Source organism: Parasteatoda tepidariorum, chromosome 3 (assembly GCF_982258835.1).
Source record: "Parasteatoda tepidariorum strain Cologne lab strain chromosome 3, Ptep-v5.0, whole genome shotgun sequence".
NCBI lineage: Eukaryota > Metazoa > Arthropoda > Arachnida > Araneae > Theridiidae > Parasteatoda > Parasteatoda tepidariorum.
In genome coordinates this window covers 37,044,172-37,060,400 of record NC_141757.1, presented here as the reverse complement: position 1 = coordinate 37,060,400, position 16,229 = coordinate 37,044,172, and the positions used below count along the sequence as shown (strand labels likewise).

Genomic DNA, 16,229 nt, shown 5'->3' with positions numbered 1-16,229 from the left:
AGAATGAAAACATCAGAGTATTTTAAATTCTTTGGGTAACAGACAAAAGTTGCATCTTGTATTGTCATCAAGTACAGAGTTTCAGTTAAAATTTGAGCAATTCGGAGAATGGTTTGAATTTTGAATGGCGATAAATCCCCCTTGATGGTTATATCGTGATAATCTATGTTTGTAGTGATGGAAAACCGTTTAATGCGTCCAATATCCTCACGTACGACGCTTCTATAAAAAGTGGAGTAATCTGGCTAGGATAGAGGTCAAAATTTCGATAGCCAGACTGTATCCCCACAAATTCGATAAAAATGCTAAAATCCTTTACTACAATTATTACTATCATTCCTAATCTAACGTCACCATTTGAGCCAAATTTTATTTTAAAGTTTTGCATTTCCTTTTATAATCAGTTTATCTAAATAAACAATTATAAAAAATTATTTTAATTAACTTTTTAAGCCTTAAAATGTTGACTAAATATTGCTTGTCAGATTAATTAAGTTTTGAAATCTTTTCGGTATAGTCATATTTGAATATTATTTATTCTCAAGAATCGACAATACTTGATAACGCTAACTAGTTGCTTCGCTTAAAATTTTAAATGATTGCTTTCTGGCAGCTACTGGACACAATCTACTGTTAGAAATATTTAAGTAACTATTGAAGTCAAAATAAATCCTTCACTTACAGGTGATTGAAAAATATAATCTAATAAATTTGAAGAAAAAAAATTATTGAGATTTGAAGACAGAAGTGAAAAAGTTATTGCGATTAAATGTAACGAAAAGCGTTATTTAAAAAAAAAAATTCCATTCAATTTCTGAGAAATCTTATTTCATCAATACAAAAAGTGCTAATTTTTTATCCCATTTATAAAAGTTTTATTTTATACATTATAAAAGCTCTTTAATATTCTAAAAATAGTGTTTTTTTAGAAAACTTCACAATGGTATGTCTTCTGAAGTATTCTTTAGCTCAACAAATTAAAAAAAAAATCTTATTAAAATCGATTTAAAAATGAATAATCAAAAATAAAAATTTATGAATTTAAAATATTCAAAACTGTGCTGAAACGAATTTTAAATTTTACGTATAAAGTTAGGCATAAGACAGTACCGTCTTTACGCGTGGGCAGATAGTGCCAGGAGCTCCCGGGCACAGAGAAGAGTGAGAATCTTACTTTTCATAAATTGTGATAAAAGAAACTAAGAGTGAACAAAATTGCCTTATATTTTTTTCAAAATAAATATATTCTATTGTATAAAGTGTGCATTTTGTTTTTCTTTAGACAAACAGTGATTGATTATCCTGCAAACACCAATAATTTGAATAATTTATTCTCAGGAAAACTTAAAAAAGCAACTGTGATGCCACAATTGGTATTACATATTTCCTAACTTTTAAAATTATCTTTAATAACTTAAGCCTATTTTTTTTCAAATCATTATTAATCCAATTATTTTTTAAGTAAATCAATGAGTTAATCTTTATAAAAGAGAACATAAAATATTTTATTCTCTTCTTATCGATCAATGTAACGGCCAACTTTCTATTTTAATACTAATGTAGACTCATTAATTCACTAATCCAAAACAAAAGTTTATTTATAACTCCTTATCATTAATTTCTTACCACAAATATGGTTCAGTTACATGGTTATTATAATTCCCACAGTTTTGTTAGTGACTCGTGATCGCCAAAGTATTTTCAAACCCAATATTGATTATGCGAGGTTGGCTTTGTTTTGGCTTAGTTATATTTTGATAATTCGCCAATTTTGAATCTCCCATCCATGCTTCTCCTGTGTCCGTTGGGAACAAATGTATTTACTTTAAATTTCAAATTTGTGTCGAAAATAATTTATATATTTCGATTTTTTTTCATACTCATACGTTTTTTTTTAAATTTAATTATTTTAATTAGCTTCCAGGGTTTCGAAAATTATTTTACTATTTCAGGATTACAGCTGGATAGCATCACAATTTTTCTTTAAAAAATTATGCATAGTTTTAAAACGCTTTATTTTATATGCATTGAGTTTCTGGGGTAACCAAAATGTGTTTAAATTTGTGAAAATTATTGCATGTCTTAAAAATGCTTTATTTTATGTATGTCAAATTTTTTAGTTCGATTTAAAAACATATGACATGTTATAGCGGCCAAAAATATTTATGTGCCCGGGGTGCTGCATGCTATTAAGACGGTAGGTATTAGACTTTGTAGTAAGGAATAACTAACTATACCTACTGCTCACTGTTATTACACCAAAACCAGCAATAGTCATTATCTTGCCAACTATTGCGATATTTTGACGTGGATCGACACAAATTGGTTTATTGTACCGGGTGCAAGGAACGGAATTCTCTAGTTCTATAAGGGCCAAGTCGATGCCAGTGTCAGGATGAACAATGAAGCGTTTGGCCCGCACTGTTTTAGCAGGTTTCTTTTTATTTTTGCCTAACAATCCAATTAGCACCTTTTCCTTTCCCCTGCAATGCACAAATCGGGCACCATGAAGCACATAAAAAGGTTTGGTTAAAAGGAAAGGAAAATTAATTTAGTCATTTTCATAATAAACTAACGTATCACACTAAAAACGAAACTTTAAACATCACAATTTAAGTTTTGTTAAAAATAAACACAACGGAGATTCTATATGAGTATCATACACTGAAGAGCCAAAAAAACTGGTATACCTTCCTAATATCGTGTCCTCGCGAGCACGCAGAAGTGCCGCAACACGACGTGACATGGATTCGATCAATGTGTGAAGTAGTGCTGGAGATAATTGACACCATGAATCCTGCAGGGCTGTCCATAAACCAATGGGAGTAAGAAGGGGTGGAGATATCTTCTGAACATCACGTTGCAAGGCATCTCAAATATGTTCAATAATGTTCATATCTGAGGATTTTGGTGGATTTCCGATACTCACGGTATACTCGTGAAATTGTTCTACGTGAAAATCTAAATTTCATTGCTATCTCGGAGATGCTATGTCCCATCTCCCGTGCGCCGACTATAACACCACGTTCAAACTCACTTAAATCTGTATAACCTGGCATTGTAGCAGCAGTAACCGATCTAAGAACTGTGCTAGACACTCGTTGTATTATATACGCGTTGTCGATCGCAGCGCTGTACTTTGATTGGCTCCATATTTGCATACTCATGCAATATCCCCTTTATTTGCATACTCATGCCTGTACCAGTTTTTTTGGCTCTTCAGTGTATTTAATGTGTCTCACTTACCATTATATACACTGAAGTAAAGTTGCTTTATAAAGTGTTTATAAAGCAAATTTAACTTTGTGTCATAATTTGTCCCGAAGAAAACACCATTAAGAACCAAACATATATATGTTACATACATGAAGTAGTACTCCAACACTGAATCACCACCTCTTAGTGACAGCAGCGCCATCTATTCCCCTAGAGATGTGCGGAGATCTACCTTTCGAAAAGCCTGGTTTAACAACCTGTAACAATCTTGCTATAATGTCCAATTAAACAGATTTAACATTGTCTTATCCTTCAATAACCCCTAGACACCACCATGCTCCAACATATAGTAAAAAACGCATATCTTCAAGGAGTTCATGTTCATGTTCTGCGTGGACAGGAAAAACGTCGAGTAAGTAAAAAAGTGTCCCTGCGAAGTGAAACAACTTGTAATTATAGCTGATGTTATCGCCGTGTTTATATACGATTTTTGATATGTATGATGCTGTGTATCGTTTTACTAAGTTCTTGAAGACGTTCGTAACTTTATGACAAGTTTAAATGATGGCATCCGCCAATTCTGCAACTAACTGAAACTGCTACTTTTTGCCATTTACAATCTTATTAAGAATAGCCCCTAAGTTTTCTTGAGTCGTCATATAATGTCATAAAAAAAGAATATTATTTCTTTTCCATTATACAGCAAAGTGAAAACTCATTATTTCTGTTAGAAAGTCTCTACTATGATGGCAAACTTAACCCAGGTTCCATCCCAGGTTGCATGAATGCTATCAATTTTTAAATATTCTAAATATCCCTTTATTGTCATTTGTAAAGAGAATTGGTGGTTCAAGTAGGAATTTCCAAAAGACAATGCCTTTATTTACGTCGCAAAATCTTCACAGAGCAAGTTGTAAATAATGGGGTAGATGTCATAAATATGCTATCTTTTTAGCAAATCCAACTTTTTTTTTCAAAACTTCGAAGTGTTGTTAGCTGCTGATGAGTTACAACGCTTTTCATTATATTTTTTATTGTTTTTATCATATTTTATTATTGTATATTACATGCATATGCTCTGATTTTCGTCGTCAGCTTTTGCGCGTGTCCATTAGAGTATAATAGGTTTTTATAATAAATTTTTTGAAAAAATTCTAATTATTTTCTGAATGCTATTATAATATACAGATGATTATCAAAATAATGGAAACACTTGTGAATAAAAGGGACATTTAAGAATTCGCTTCATAAGCATTAAAATATATATATATATATATATATATATTTTTTAAATCTCCAATGAGCTGCACAATCGGTCTTGCCGATGAGCAGACCTAGTGCGTTCTCCAGAGATGGTATCCACTCTTTCAGGACCACCACAATGGGTGAGATACCGTTGGTAATGTTAATTTGGACGTCTAGTTTCTGCCACACTAGATGGCAGCACCGAGACTCTATAGCATTAAAAGAATGCACCGAGACTCTATAGCATTAAAATATAATCTTAGCTACCAGTTTTTTTTAATATAAAAAGTACATATATCAGGTGGCATGAGAGAGCGTTAGCAGAGTTGTCAACGTTTTGATTTTTTGTCAGATTGTAGGAGCCCGACTAGTTGGAGCAATAGAGACCGAAGCATCCCAGCTTTTAGGCTTTCATAGTGGTACGGTGTCTAAAGTCAGGACAGCATACACACAGCGCGGAAAGACAAGCTCAGCAAAGCAAACTAGTGGACGCTGAGAATAGGAGAAGCTGAGTGAAAGAGACCGACGGGTATTGAAGCGGATTGTAATGTCTAAAAAGAAAATAACTGCAGCCAAAGTGACTGCAGAGCTCAATCAGCATCTGGATTCTCCAGTGTCAACAATTACAGTTAGGAGATACCTTCATAATGAGAACATTTACGGCCTTCCTTCAAAACGGAGATTCCTTTTTAAAATCTAGGGTGTTTCCGTTATTTTGATAACCACCTGTGTATGTATATATATTTCGACCATTGTTAAATTAAATAATAATAAATCGTTATATTTTTACTTGGAATTGTCTCCAGAAAAACGAATTTTACAGTTGTACACAAAAGGTTTTAATGTTTCAGAGATATATCGAAATTCTCATAAAGTGAATGTAACGTTAAAGGCCCTAACATTTAACCGATTACTTGACTTAACTATTTAGACTATGTTTTTGAGATTAGGGCTACCCTTCCTATGTTCTTAAGGAACAAGGTTCCAAAATACTATGTTTATTTAGATAAATTTTAGTCAAATTTCGTAATTTAAAAATATGCAATATAATAAACAATTTAATAAGCCATAGTTATTATTAATTAAGGTTATAACCATTACGACTGCATGCAAGTGCATATGATTCATATTACTTACCTGGCGGGAACACAATGCGCTGCGGTTAAGACAAATGTTGGGGAAATTAAAACTCCACCACAAGAACCCCAAGGAGGGTTCGATTTAGAGAGTATCAAACCAACCTAAAAAGTAAGTTCCTTACAATGTGATAATGGTTCTCTCAAAGTTAATAAAAAAGACTACAGAATTTTTAAGTTTAATGCATTAAACGAATTTGATAAAGGCTGTTCATAAAATAAGATGAAATAACCATATTTAGCGAATAAGTTTTTAAGATTGTAACACATATTCATGATTGTTAGTTTTTGTTCATCTTCAGAACTTACATCATTCATGCTGATTATGAAAATGGTAGAAAATTTAATTATGAGGAAAAGCTACATTTTATTAAAAGTGAAAAATTTGTGGGCAAGTTTTATTAATATGGCAATTGATGATTAATATACTGCATTGTTTAGGCTTATAAAATATGACGAAAAAAGAGAATAGTTGATTTTAATGATGTCCATCCAGCTGATAGTTTTTTTTTCTACTAAAGGGAATCAGCCCTGCATTGTTTAAGCTTATAAAAATTTCAAAAGATAAGAACTATTCATTGATTTTAATCATATCCACCCAGGAGGGGAAAAAATGTTTGTGAATTAAGTTTAAAGTCTGACATGAGCTAATAATCAGCTCAGATGTTTTAAAGAAATCATCTGAGTACAGACAATTCTTTTCAGAATGCTAGCATATACAAAGGGATTCAGCACAGTGCTAACATTTTGAAGGAGAGGTAGGGCTCATAATAATTGATTTTGCGTTACATTTAGTGAGAATTGAGTTTGTTATAATTGGAACTGGTGAAAAGCTTGTCTTAGGGAATTTTTTGAAACTTAAATATTCAATTTGATTTTTACCTTAAGTAATCATTTTAAGCTTTTTTTTAAAAAAAGTTTCACGAAAATTAAATTCTCTTCCCTTTATTCATATTAACAAAAACGTTAATTCATTGAGCAAACAAACAAATCTAACAAATTTGGAAACAGAATTGTCAAGCTTTCTAGATTTCTTCAAATTTTGAAACAAAAATGCTCACAATCAAAGGATTCTTTTTAAACCTTAAATATATTCGTTTCTATTTTAGTTCAATTATAATTAATTTAACCTTGTTTTAAAAAGTTGGACGATAATAAATTTCGATTCCTTTCACTTGTATTTACAAATATAAGAAACTTAGAAATAAGTAGAATAATCAAGCTTACAATATTTCTTCAAACATTGAGAAAGAAATACTTACAATCCAAGGGTATTTTGTGTAATCTTCAACTATTTCTCCATTAATAATGCGCTGTTCAACGAAATCAGATACACCACATGCTGTAAAATTTATTTAAAAAAACTAATTTAATTCGTAACTTTTTCACTGTGAACAACTGTTAACAGAGCACCTTACAGCAATAAAAATAATTTTTTTGGTTAAAGAGTGAAGATTGGTTAAACATTTTTTCTATTCCCTTTTAGTTCGAAAATACAACTTTATAAAATATCATTTTGGGTGAGAATTTTTGAAAGGAAGAATTTTGGTCAAAAAAAGCGGTCAAAAAAAGCGGCTCCCTTTTATTCACATGTGTTCCATTATTTTGATATTCACCTATATGTACTACACATGTAGCAGAAAGAATTGTTTATTTTTGTTTTTCTTCCAAATTATATACATTGTTTTACAAATTTTATTGCTTTTTTTATGTTATTTTATTATTTTCTTTTTATTATTTTCTTTTTATTATTTTCTTTTTATTATTTTTCTTTCATGGTTTAGTGGTTTTCTAGGACATAACGTTTTCCTTTGTTTTCCTGCTGATTTTGTGCGTGTTTATCCGGTTATGTGATTGCAAACAGCATGCATTTGATAATGCTCGGGTAATTCTAATGTTCGGGTATAAAACGTGTGTCGCATGATTTAACTGACTTTCGGCTTTTATTCATAAAGTAAATCGAAAAGAAATTTTTTAAACTCACGACATTCATCACGATAGCCACCTCTGTTATGTTTTCTAGAATGTACTTTTCCATTTACCTGAAAAGGTTAAATAAAAGGCAAAATAAATATATATATTTTTTAAATACATTTATTTATTAATTTTCAATTTATTTACATAATTAGCTATTTGGACAAAATCTTGTTCCGTTTCAAAATTGCTTATAAAATTGTTCATAGTACTGGTCGTCAAATAAATTATTATATGTAACAATAATTTTAGAAAATGTAACAATCGACTTTTTGAAAAAAGTAGACAAACTTTCGAAATTTTTCATATTTTGATTTTATTTTTCATCATGCATTCCTCAGCAGAGTCAACAGCTACGAATAAAATTCCTTGAGTCGAAATAATACGTTCTACTTGCTAACAAAAGTGATTAAAAAACGTGTGTTATATTAGCGTGTCTAATGCGTTTTATTATCCACTAAGAGCACAATTTAGCTGAATAGGATATTTGTTTTGTTTAAAATATTAGCACGTGTTGCAAAGAATATAAATAATAATAATTTGGTGCCAATTAGGGTTAAAACAGAAAAACTTCTCAAAACGTGGAGAATTAATGAATTATTTCCTAATATAGTAAGTATTGTATACTGAAATCACAAAAGAAGACTTGGAAACTTGCAAGTCTGCTTTTCGTGCATTGCATTAATGACTAATTATATCGAATCTAAGAAATATGAATTATCTCAAATTATTGAATTATTTTAATAATATGATAAGTTTTAAATACAGAAACGAAAATAAATACAGTATCCATTTTCTTACAAAAGCAACTAGAATAAACTATTTTAAAACTAGGAAAAAGTGAAAAGCTCAATTTTTTTTTACTAGTTTCACAATATAGTACAATAATATTTACATGCAGAAATCCATTTCAATTTTTAAAAAAAAAAATCTAATTAAAAAAGCCCAAAAGAAGAAAAAAAACTCACAATTTGTTTTCTTTTAAATATTTAAACGCTTTATTTCAGCTCAATTACATTATTATAAAAGTGTTTTGATATTTGTATTCGTTTATTACTATTAACTTATACGGTTAAATGGTTTAAAAAGAATAATATAAATACATAAATTAAATAAATTTGTTTTAAAATCACTAGAACATATAGAGTAAATAGCTTAAAGAATAATATAAATATATACATAAATAAAATAAATTTGTCATACCATCGTTATTAATTTATAGAGTAAATAGCTTAAAAAAAGTAATAAAATAAGTCCATACATAAAAGAAATAAAGTTCTTATACCATCACTCTTAACTTATAGAGTAAATAGCTCAAAAACGAACAATATAATATACACAAATGAAATAAATTTCTTATACTCACAAATAATAATGTAATCAAAGACAAGGTAAAACGTAAAATTAACATGTTTGAAAAATTGTATTTCATGAATCTATTTGAATAAAATATTTTATAAGTTATATTAATATTTATTATTTTACTCTCCAATTCCATAAATCAATTCCCTTGAAAAGTTATGTTATCCAATTCAATGTACTACCGTTAAAGGTTGTCAAACCCTATTTTATTCATTATTTGAAATTTCTTAGAACTATTTCTATAGATCTGGTTGATTTATATTTGTTACTTAAAAATATCAAAAATGACATTTATGTATTTGTTGCACAAAACAATAATTAACTTTGAAAAATCTTTTACGGTTAAAAAGTTACGAAATAAGTATAATAGTTTTGAATTCCCAGAACTAGATCACAGATAGTGTTAGACTCATTTGTTTGACAATGCCTGCTGAGAGTTTCCGCTTCGTTGCAGATACAGTGATGAATTTAAAATTAAAAACAATATTGTGGGTCCTGGTGGGTTCATCTGAGTTTTCTCTTCGGTGTCATATTTTTAGGATGAAGGTCAATTCCCTAATTTCGATAGTTAAAAATAAGAACACCCTAAATAAAAAAGGAAAGTGCAGTTTTTAAATTCCCTAATTATATCCTAATAATGATCCACAAATCATCCTAATAATGAACAAAAAAGAAATCTAAACTCACTATTTAGTCAATCCTTTGAAGTTGTATATATTGTCACACAATTGTTCAAAATAATTTACAAATCTAAACTGAAAGCAAAATCTGAAACTCTATGCTATTAATATAAATATTTTCATTTTTTGTTTAAATATTGGTGTTTCTTTAATATTGGAGCAATTATATCACAGCAATTATTTTCTGCTTGTTAACGAAACATTTTAGAAACTGAACGGAAAATTTCAGTTCTGAATAACAGCAATTTTGAAACAGTGAAAAATTTAATCGTAGTGCGCATTTTTTTCTAATATTTTGCACACTTTTTTTTTATTTCTTAAACAAACTTTCTCCTTATGTATGCAAAAAGGACTGTATTTAAACATTTAGTTTTAGAGAAAACTAGACATTTGTCAAGTTTAACATGGTAATAAGTTAAAAAGTTTTACATGGTTTTAGATAGCAAAGTTTAGGGCAACATTTTAATAAATTAGGTAGAAACTAATGTAATTGTGAGTCTGTGAGAATTGTGAAAAGATTGTATATAAAGTTTTGGATCCTGTATCCTTCCTTCTATACATCTGACTTTATTCCTAAGTGACGCATTCTTAGGATTGTGATCAATTCCCCCAAGATTCCAATAGTCAAAAACCAGATAGTTGAAACAGAAAAATCGAATATTAATAATTCAAGTATTTAACAATTCAATTTTTCAGGAACTATTGAACCAATTTCGTTCAAATATTTTATTTTGCCTCATAAAATTACATTGTCAAAAAATGTAAATGTTCTGTATACTTTGCAGTTCAAAATATTTTTGACTCTTTTTAAAAAAATATTTTTAGAAAAATAAATAAACAGAAAAAGTACGTTTTTTTCTTGAAATTATCATCGTATAAAGGAACTTCATAAATGAGGAATTTCAAACTTATTGCACTTCGCTTAAAAAGTTCTCGAGATATGACAAAATATGCAAAAAGAAAAAATAGTATTAAGGGATCCAAACTTTTGACCGCTCTTCTGACCAAACAATTAGGACCTCATTTCCCAGATTGTGGCTCCTATTTACATTTTTGGAATAAGAAATCTGAATCAACCGGAAAAAAGGGTATGTTTATTCAGATAAATTACACTAGTATGCCTGTTGGTATTTTCGCTTCGTTATAGAAATAATGATAAATTTAAAACAAGAAATAGGATCCTATATCCTTTCTAATGTTCATTTGACTTTTCTCGTCGTTGTCAAATTCTTTGGATTGCAGTCAATTCCCTAAAGATTTCAACAATTAAAAATCAGATAGTTGAATAAAAAAAATCGAATGTTAAAAAATCAGATACATAAAACTCGATTTCTCAGGAACTCATAACTAATTTCTTTCAAATTTTGCATTTTGCCTTATTAAATTACACTCTTAAAAATATATAACTTGCAGATCAAAATATTTTCTACTCTAATTAAATAAAGTAATAGAAAATAACAATTGTTATTAAAAATTGAATTTTGATAGAAACTATAATTGTATAAGTGAATTTTATAATTGTGTGTAAGTAAGTATATTAAAAAGTTTTTGAGATATGAAAAAGTAAGCAGAAAGAAAAATGAGCATTAAGGGGTCCAAACTTTCGACCCTTCTTCTGCCCAAATATTTAGGACCGCATTTCCCAGATTGTGACTTCGCTCTAAATTTTGGAAATAAAAAATCCGAATCAATTGAAAAAAAAGTTTGAACACTGAGAAAAACTTCGTTGTATGTTTGATTTTGTATCTTAAAATATTGTCTGCACTAATCAGTTTTCATATTTGAGGTTAATCCCTTGAACCATTCAGATTGAGTCCTAGAATGTAAAGATCCGATTATTAGATCAAACGTTAGTTGGGGTGATTTTTTTAATCCTACCATACACTGATTTTTATTGTTAATCCTCACTACTGGGCAACGTGTAACTTCTTTTTCTCTTGAAGTTGAACTATATCTATTTCATTTTCAACCTTTTCCTATTCTCTCAATCATCCGTGTAATATGAGTGGGAAAAGAGTCCGTGTGCGGCCTCAGGTGTTCGGTTAAATTTTCATGACTATGATTCGACACATATTCTATACATTTACAATTCAGATGAATAAGTTTATGATACCTCTCAGAAGAAAACTAAGTTAAATAAATTATACAGGTAAAGGAATTTCTGTTTAGGCATTCTACTACTTTACATCTCCTACGCTGAAAGACCAATTTCGATAAAGTGCTCAGAAGTCGAAAATACTGTTTCCCTCATCCTCGTTCGACTTAATTCGTTGCCCTCCAAGTTTGAAATATTATAACATTTAGTTACTCTAAAAAAAAATTTCTCTTTTGACTGAGTAGTTTTGCGATTCAAATGAAACTTTTCAATTTATAATTACTTAATATTTTAAAATAATACAGCAGATCACCGAAGTCAAGCATCACTGGCTGCGGGCAGTGTGCGGGTGGGTGACCACTTGGATCAGCCTGCGTAGGGACCAAGGGTATGCGGTATTGGTCCTCGTTAAACTGTTCTACCTTAAAGTGCTCGACTTCGCGCGCAGGTCGTCGGCCTACCGATGCGGGGGAGCCATCCCCTCCGCAGAGGATCAAAATTGTGATGGAATGTCTTCGGATCATCCTCAGGGATGTTTCCCAGACCGTCGCCAATAGCCCATTGTGCAGCTCTAGTGCGACGTAAATGAACAAGAACAAGATAAAATAATACAGACAAGAACATGCAGTTGCATGTATGTGTACTTTCGTTTTTTACAAATGTTTTCTACTCTTTATTCCTAACGTTTTCTCTTTTAACAAGTTGAATTTTTTCTTAAGATATTAAATCTAATCTAATTGTGATATATTTTAGAAAAAAAATCAGACATTATAGCATTTAGTTGTCACCATAAATGGGAAAGAGTGAAAAAGTCCAATTGTTAATGTCTGAAGGCAAAATATTTGGAAGCACGGGTGTGTAAAAGACAATCCAAAAAATTGAAATAATCCATTTATTTATATTTTAAACTTACCAGTTTTATATTAAGAAACATTTATATAAATTATTAATAATCTTAATTTTCAATATAACACAAAACGATACAATTGTACATTTAATACAACGTTTCGGTGGTCAATATTGTATTTAAATGTTGGAGTGCTGGACTGTTGAGATAGATTACTTCAGTGCAAATTAGTGAGTAAAAGTGTAGCCGTTACTTTCATTAAAACTTGAAGAGAGAGCTTAGCAAATTGCTTCTAAATAAATTGATTTTGAACTTAGTCGAAATTAGTCCGATTGCGGAGGGAAGGCAGAACCCAACTTCGAAACAGAATTTTTATGATTATTTATTTAATTTATCAAAACGTACCGGCGGTTTACTTTCTTTAGGTAGTCACGCCCCCGGGTTGCTCTAGTGATCTGTCCTCCCTTCCTTTTCTTTGTCATGGTTGCTAAATTTACTGGTGATCTCTTTTTGTCTGTGTTCCATTACCAGCCTGTTGTATCGGGCAATCATGAGAAGAGACCGCCCACGTGTTCGCCCTGCGTGGAGACCCGTATCCTTGGAAAAGGGGATCCCGAGAATCTTGGTACCCCAGCACACTTCTTTGACCCGTGTTTCAGGTAAATGGAAGGTCCATATTGGCCTGTATGCATCATCCTGCTAGTCACGAATGTCATCTGTCTTCTAGGATCAAAACCAGGGTCATTTACTAAGCACCTCGTTAAGGTTGGAAGCTGATTCAGGGGTGACTCACGGGCGTATAGTTATTGGTCTGCATCAGTGTTAATTAACAGATTATCTTGTATTTTTTGCATCCTCTTTAGTTGGACTCCGTGGTGGGAGATACCGCTGATAGTGGTTAATCTTTTCTATGGCTGAAAATAACAAGGTGTTCAGTTACGCACACCATGACAAAAAGCGGAACAACCCCTTTATCGTTAAACTACGCTGGATATTTCATTATCACTTTGACTAATCCAACTGAACCGAACACCTTTTTTTTCCAAAATATCACCGATCTTAATTCATATGGCTCTTCTCTCTCTCCTGACAGATGGTCATCAGAAAAGAAACTACGTTCAGGGGATCTGTTGGTGCAGGTCACTTCTGAAAAACAAGCATTAACTCTGTCTATATGCACTTCACTTTACTCATTTACTGTAATCGTTATTCCTCATAAATCACTAAATACTTCCTGAGGAGTAATATCAAAATTTGATTTTATCAAAGACTGAGAGGAAAAGATTTAAGAAGCATTAAAAAATGAACATGTTGTAGCAGTACGTAGAATTAAGATTCGCAGGAATGATAAAATCATTCCAACGAAACATCTTATCTTAACGTTTCTACATCCCGAAGTACAAATTTCACATCACCAACCTCAAAAACATCCCGAATTTAATCCTCTGAAACATTTCGTCATTTATAAAGCAACTAACGAATGGGAAACTTCTACCTAGAATGAAACCTGACTTCTCAAAAACAGAAAAAAAGACCCAAAAATATTCTCATCAGTCTGTTTCTAATGTTTTACAGAGGCTGAACGATACTGTAGCGTTACATCCATCTGATGACGAATCTATTTTCAATGACTCACCGTTGGACGTCTGGAACAGAGGTCGCCAAAATGGTCTATCTGAACTCCCAGGGGTCTATTTAACAAAAGCGGGGGTCGATCTGAACCAGGGGGTCAAATAGGGGTCTATCCGAATCGGAAGGGTCGATTGGGGGTAACAAACAAAGACCAAGAAAAAACAGTTCTTAACACGCAAATCACACATACCTAATTGAGTATGTAAAATTTGTGAATTTTTTTATAATTGATTTAATATCAGTTACTTTATAGAGCATAAATTAATAAACTTATTCGGGTGAAACAAGTATTTACGTACCAGCGCGCAGTGGCACGAACTCAGCACTTCTGGTTTATAATTCATATGCGTATGTGCGCTTGTCCAAATGTCACGTGTGACGAGCATTGACGTTATATACGCAAATGTCATATGTAGTTTCAGCTATCTTTGCAAACTGTGAACAGTTTTGAATATTTGCAGTGTCATTATTAAAACTTTTATAGTTTTTGATAATTAGTTATTGTTTCGATGAAACCATTGGTTTAGTATAGAAATCAATTTTTATTTCAATGCATGTAAAAAAGAAGGTAGGCATTAATAATATGAATAAATACAGCGAGACAAAACTGTAGCACACTTTGTATTTTTTTGCGAAAATTAAAAATTTTTTTAAAATATTTATTTTAATATGTGTGTCCTTCACTATTCTTAAGAATAACAATTTTGTATGAAATAAGTTTAATTTAATTTCCAGTTGGTAGTAAACAGCAAGACAGCAATATGTACTACTAACTGGAAATTAAATTAAACTACGCACATCAAATTAAAGTAATAATATCTTCAAAACTTTTGCGATTTTCGTAAAAAAATACAAAGTGTGCTATTATTTTGTAGTTGTTTAGTCTGTATATTATACTAATTTATTTTTAATTTATTTTTAATTTATTTATAGAACCCTAATTGAAAAATGGCAGCTTCAGTTTCTAAAAAGAAATGTCGGTATTAATCATTGGATTATTTAAAATTTGGATTTATTTGTTCACCGACAAATGAAACAATTCCTATGCGTCTTTTACGCGAAAAAAACTTGTGGAAATGACTACATGAAACAGACAAAAATGAAAGATCATCTTGATAGGGTTCACTCAGATGAAAAAATAAAAAACTTGAATTTTTCAGAAAACTTACAGAAAATTTCAAAATCGACCAACTATAAAAACTTTTATGAAGCTGGCTACTGAAATTGAAACTGAAGGAGGATTAATAGCTTCGTACAAGATTCACCTTAGCTAAGAGGGAGAAACCACACACAATCGCTGAAGAAATTGTTATACCTGCAATTAAAGACGTCATTGAGGATGTAATGAAAAAAAGACTTAGTTACTGTTTTAAAGTCATTGCCATTAAGTGCAAATTCTGAAAAACGGCATATCGACGAAATGGCTGAAGAAATAGAAAATACGGTAGTTTCAGAGCTAAAAAATTGCTAGTTCTCTATTCAATTTCATGAATCTGTTTTTAACGTTTCTGCTATTCTCACGATGTACGTTAGATATTTCTGTAAAATTAAAGGGCAAGTCATAGATGAATTTTTATTTGCTGAATATTTTGAAACTGATAGAAAGGGAGAGACAAATTTTTTAAAAGAATATTTAAATAAATATGATATTCCGCTTGAAAATATAATAGTGGTAGCTACAAATGGGGCACCTGCTATGGTAGGGCGTTACGTTACCGAAGTTTTGCATTATTTCTCAAGGAAAAAGTGCTCAATATACGTACTATTTATTCATTGTGTGTTGCATAGAAACAACTTAGTAGCAAAATATCTGAATCCAGAGTTACATAAAGCTTTACTGTTTCGTATTAAGTGTATCAATCAAATTAAAGCCCAAGCTTTTAAATCAAGATTATCTTCCAAACTTTGTGAGGAAAACGACGAGTTATTTAACCAATTACTTCTGCACACCAAAGTTAGATGGTTGTCTAGAGGTGTATGCTTGCAAAGGCTCGATGAGTTATTTGACTCCACGACTGAATTTCTCAGCGAAATTAACCCTG

General features: G+C 31.0%; 1 protein-coding gene across 1 annotated transcript; it reads right to left on the bottom strand.

Moving 5' to 3' along the window:
• Window positions 1-2,227: 2,227 nt before the first annotated feature.
• LOC107445349 (chymotrypsin-like elastase family member 2B) lies at window positions 2,228-9,177 on the bottom strand. Its single transcript, XM_087160076.1, has 5 exons — window positions 8,938-9,177; window positions 7,582-7,639; window positions 6,860-6,939; window positions 5,599-5,702; window positions 2,228-2,483 (listed from the first exon to the last, which is right to left on the bottom strand). Exons 1-5 carry the CDS (start codon window positions 9,067-9,069, stop codon window positions 2,228-2,230), a joined length of 630 nt encoding a protein of 209 aa, XP_087016202.1. The 5' UTR covers window positions 9,070-9,177.
• Window positions 9,178-16,229: the final 7,052 nt, after the last annotated feature.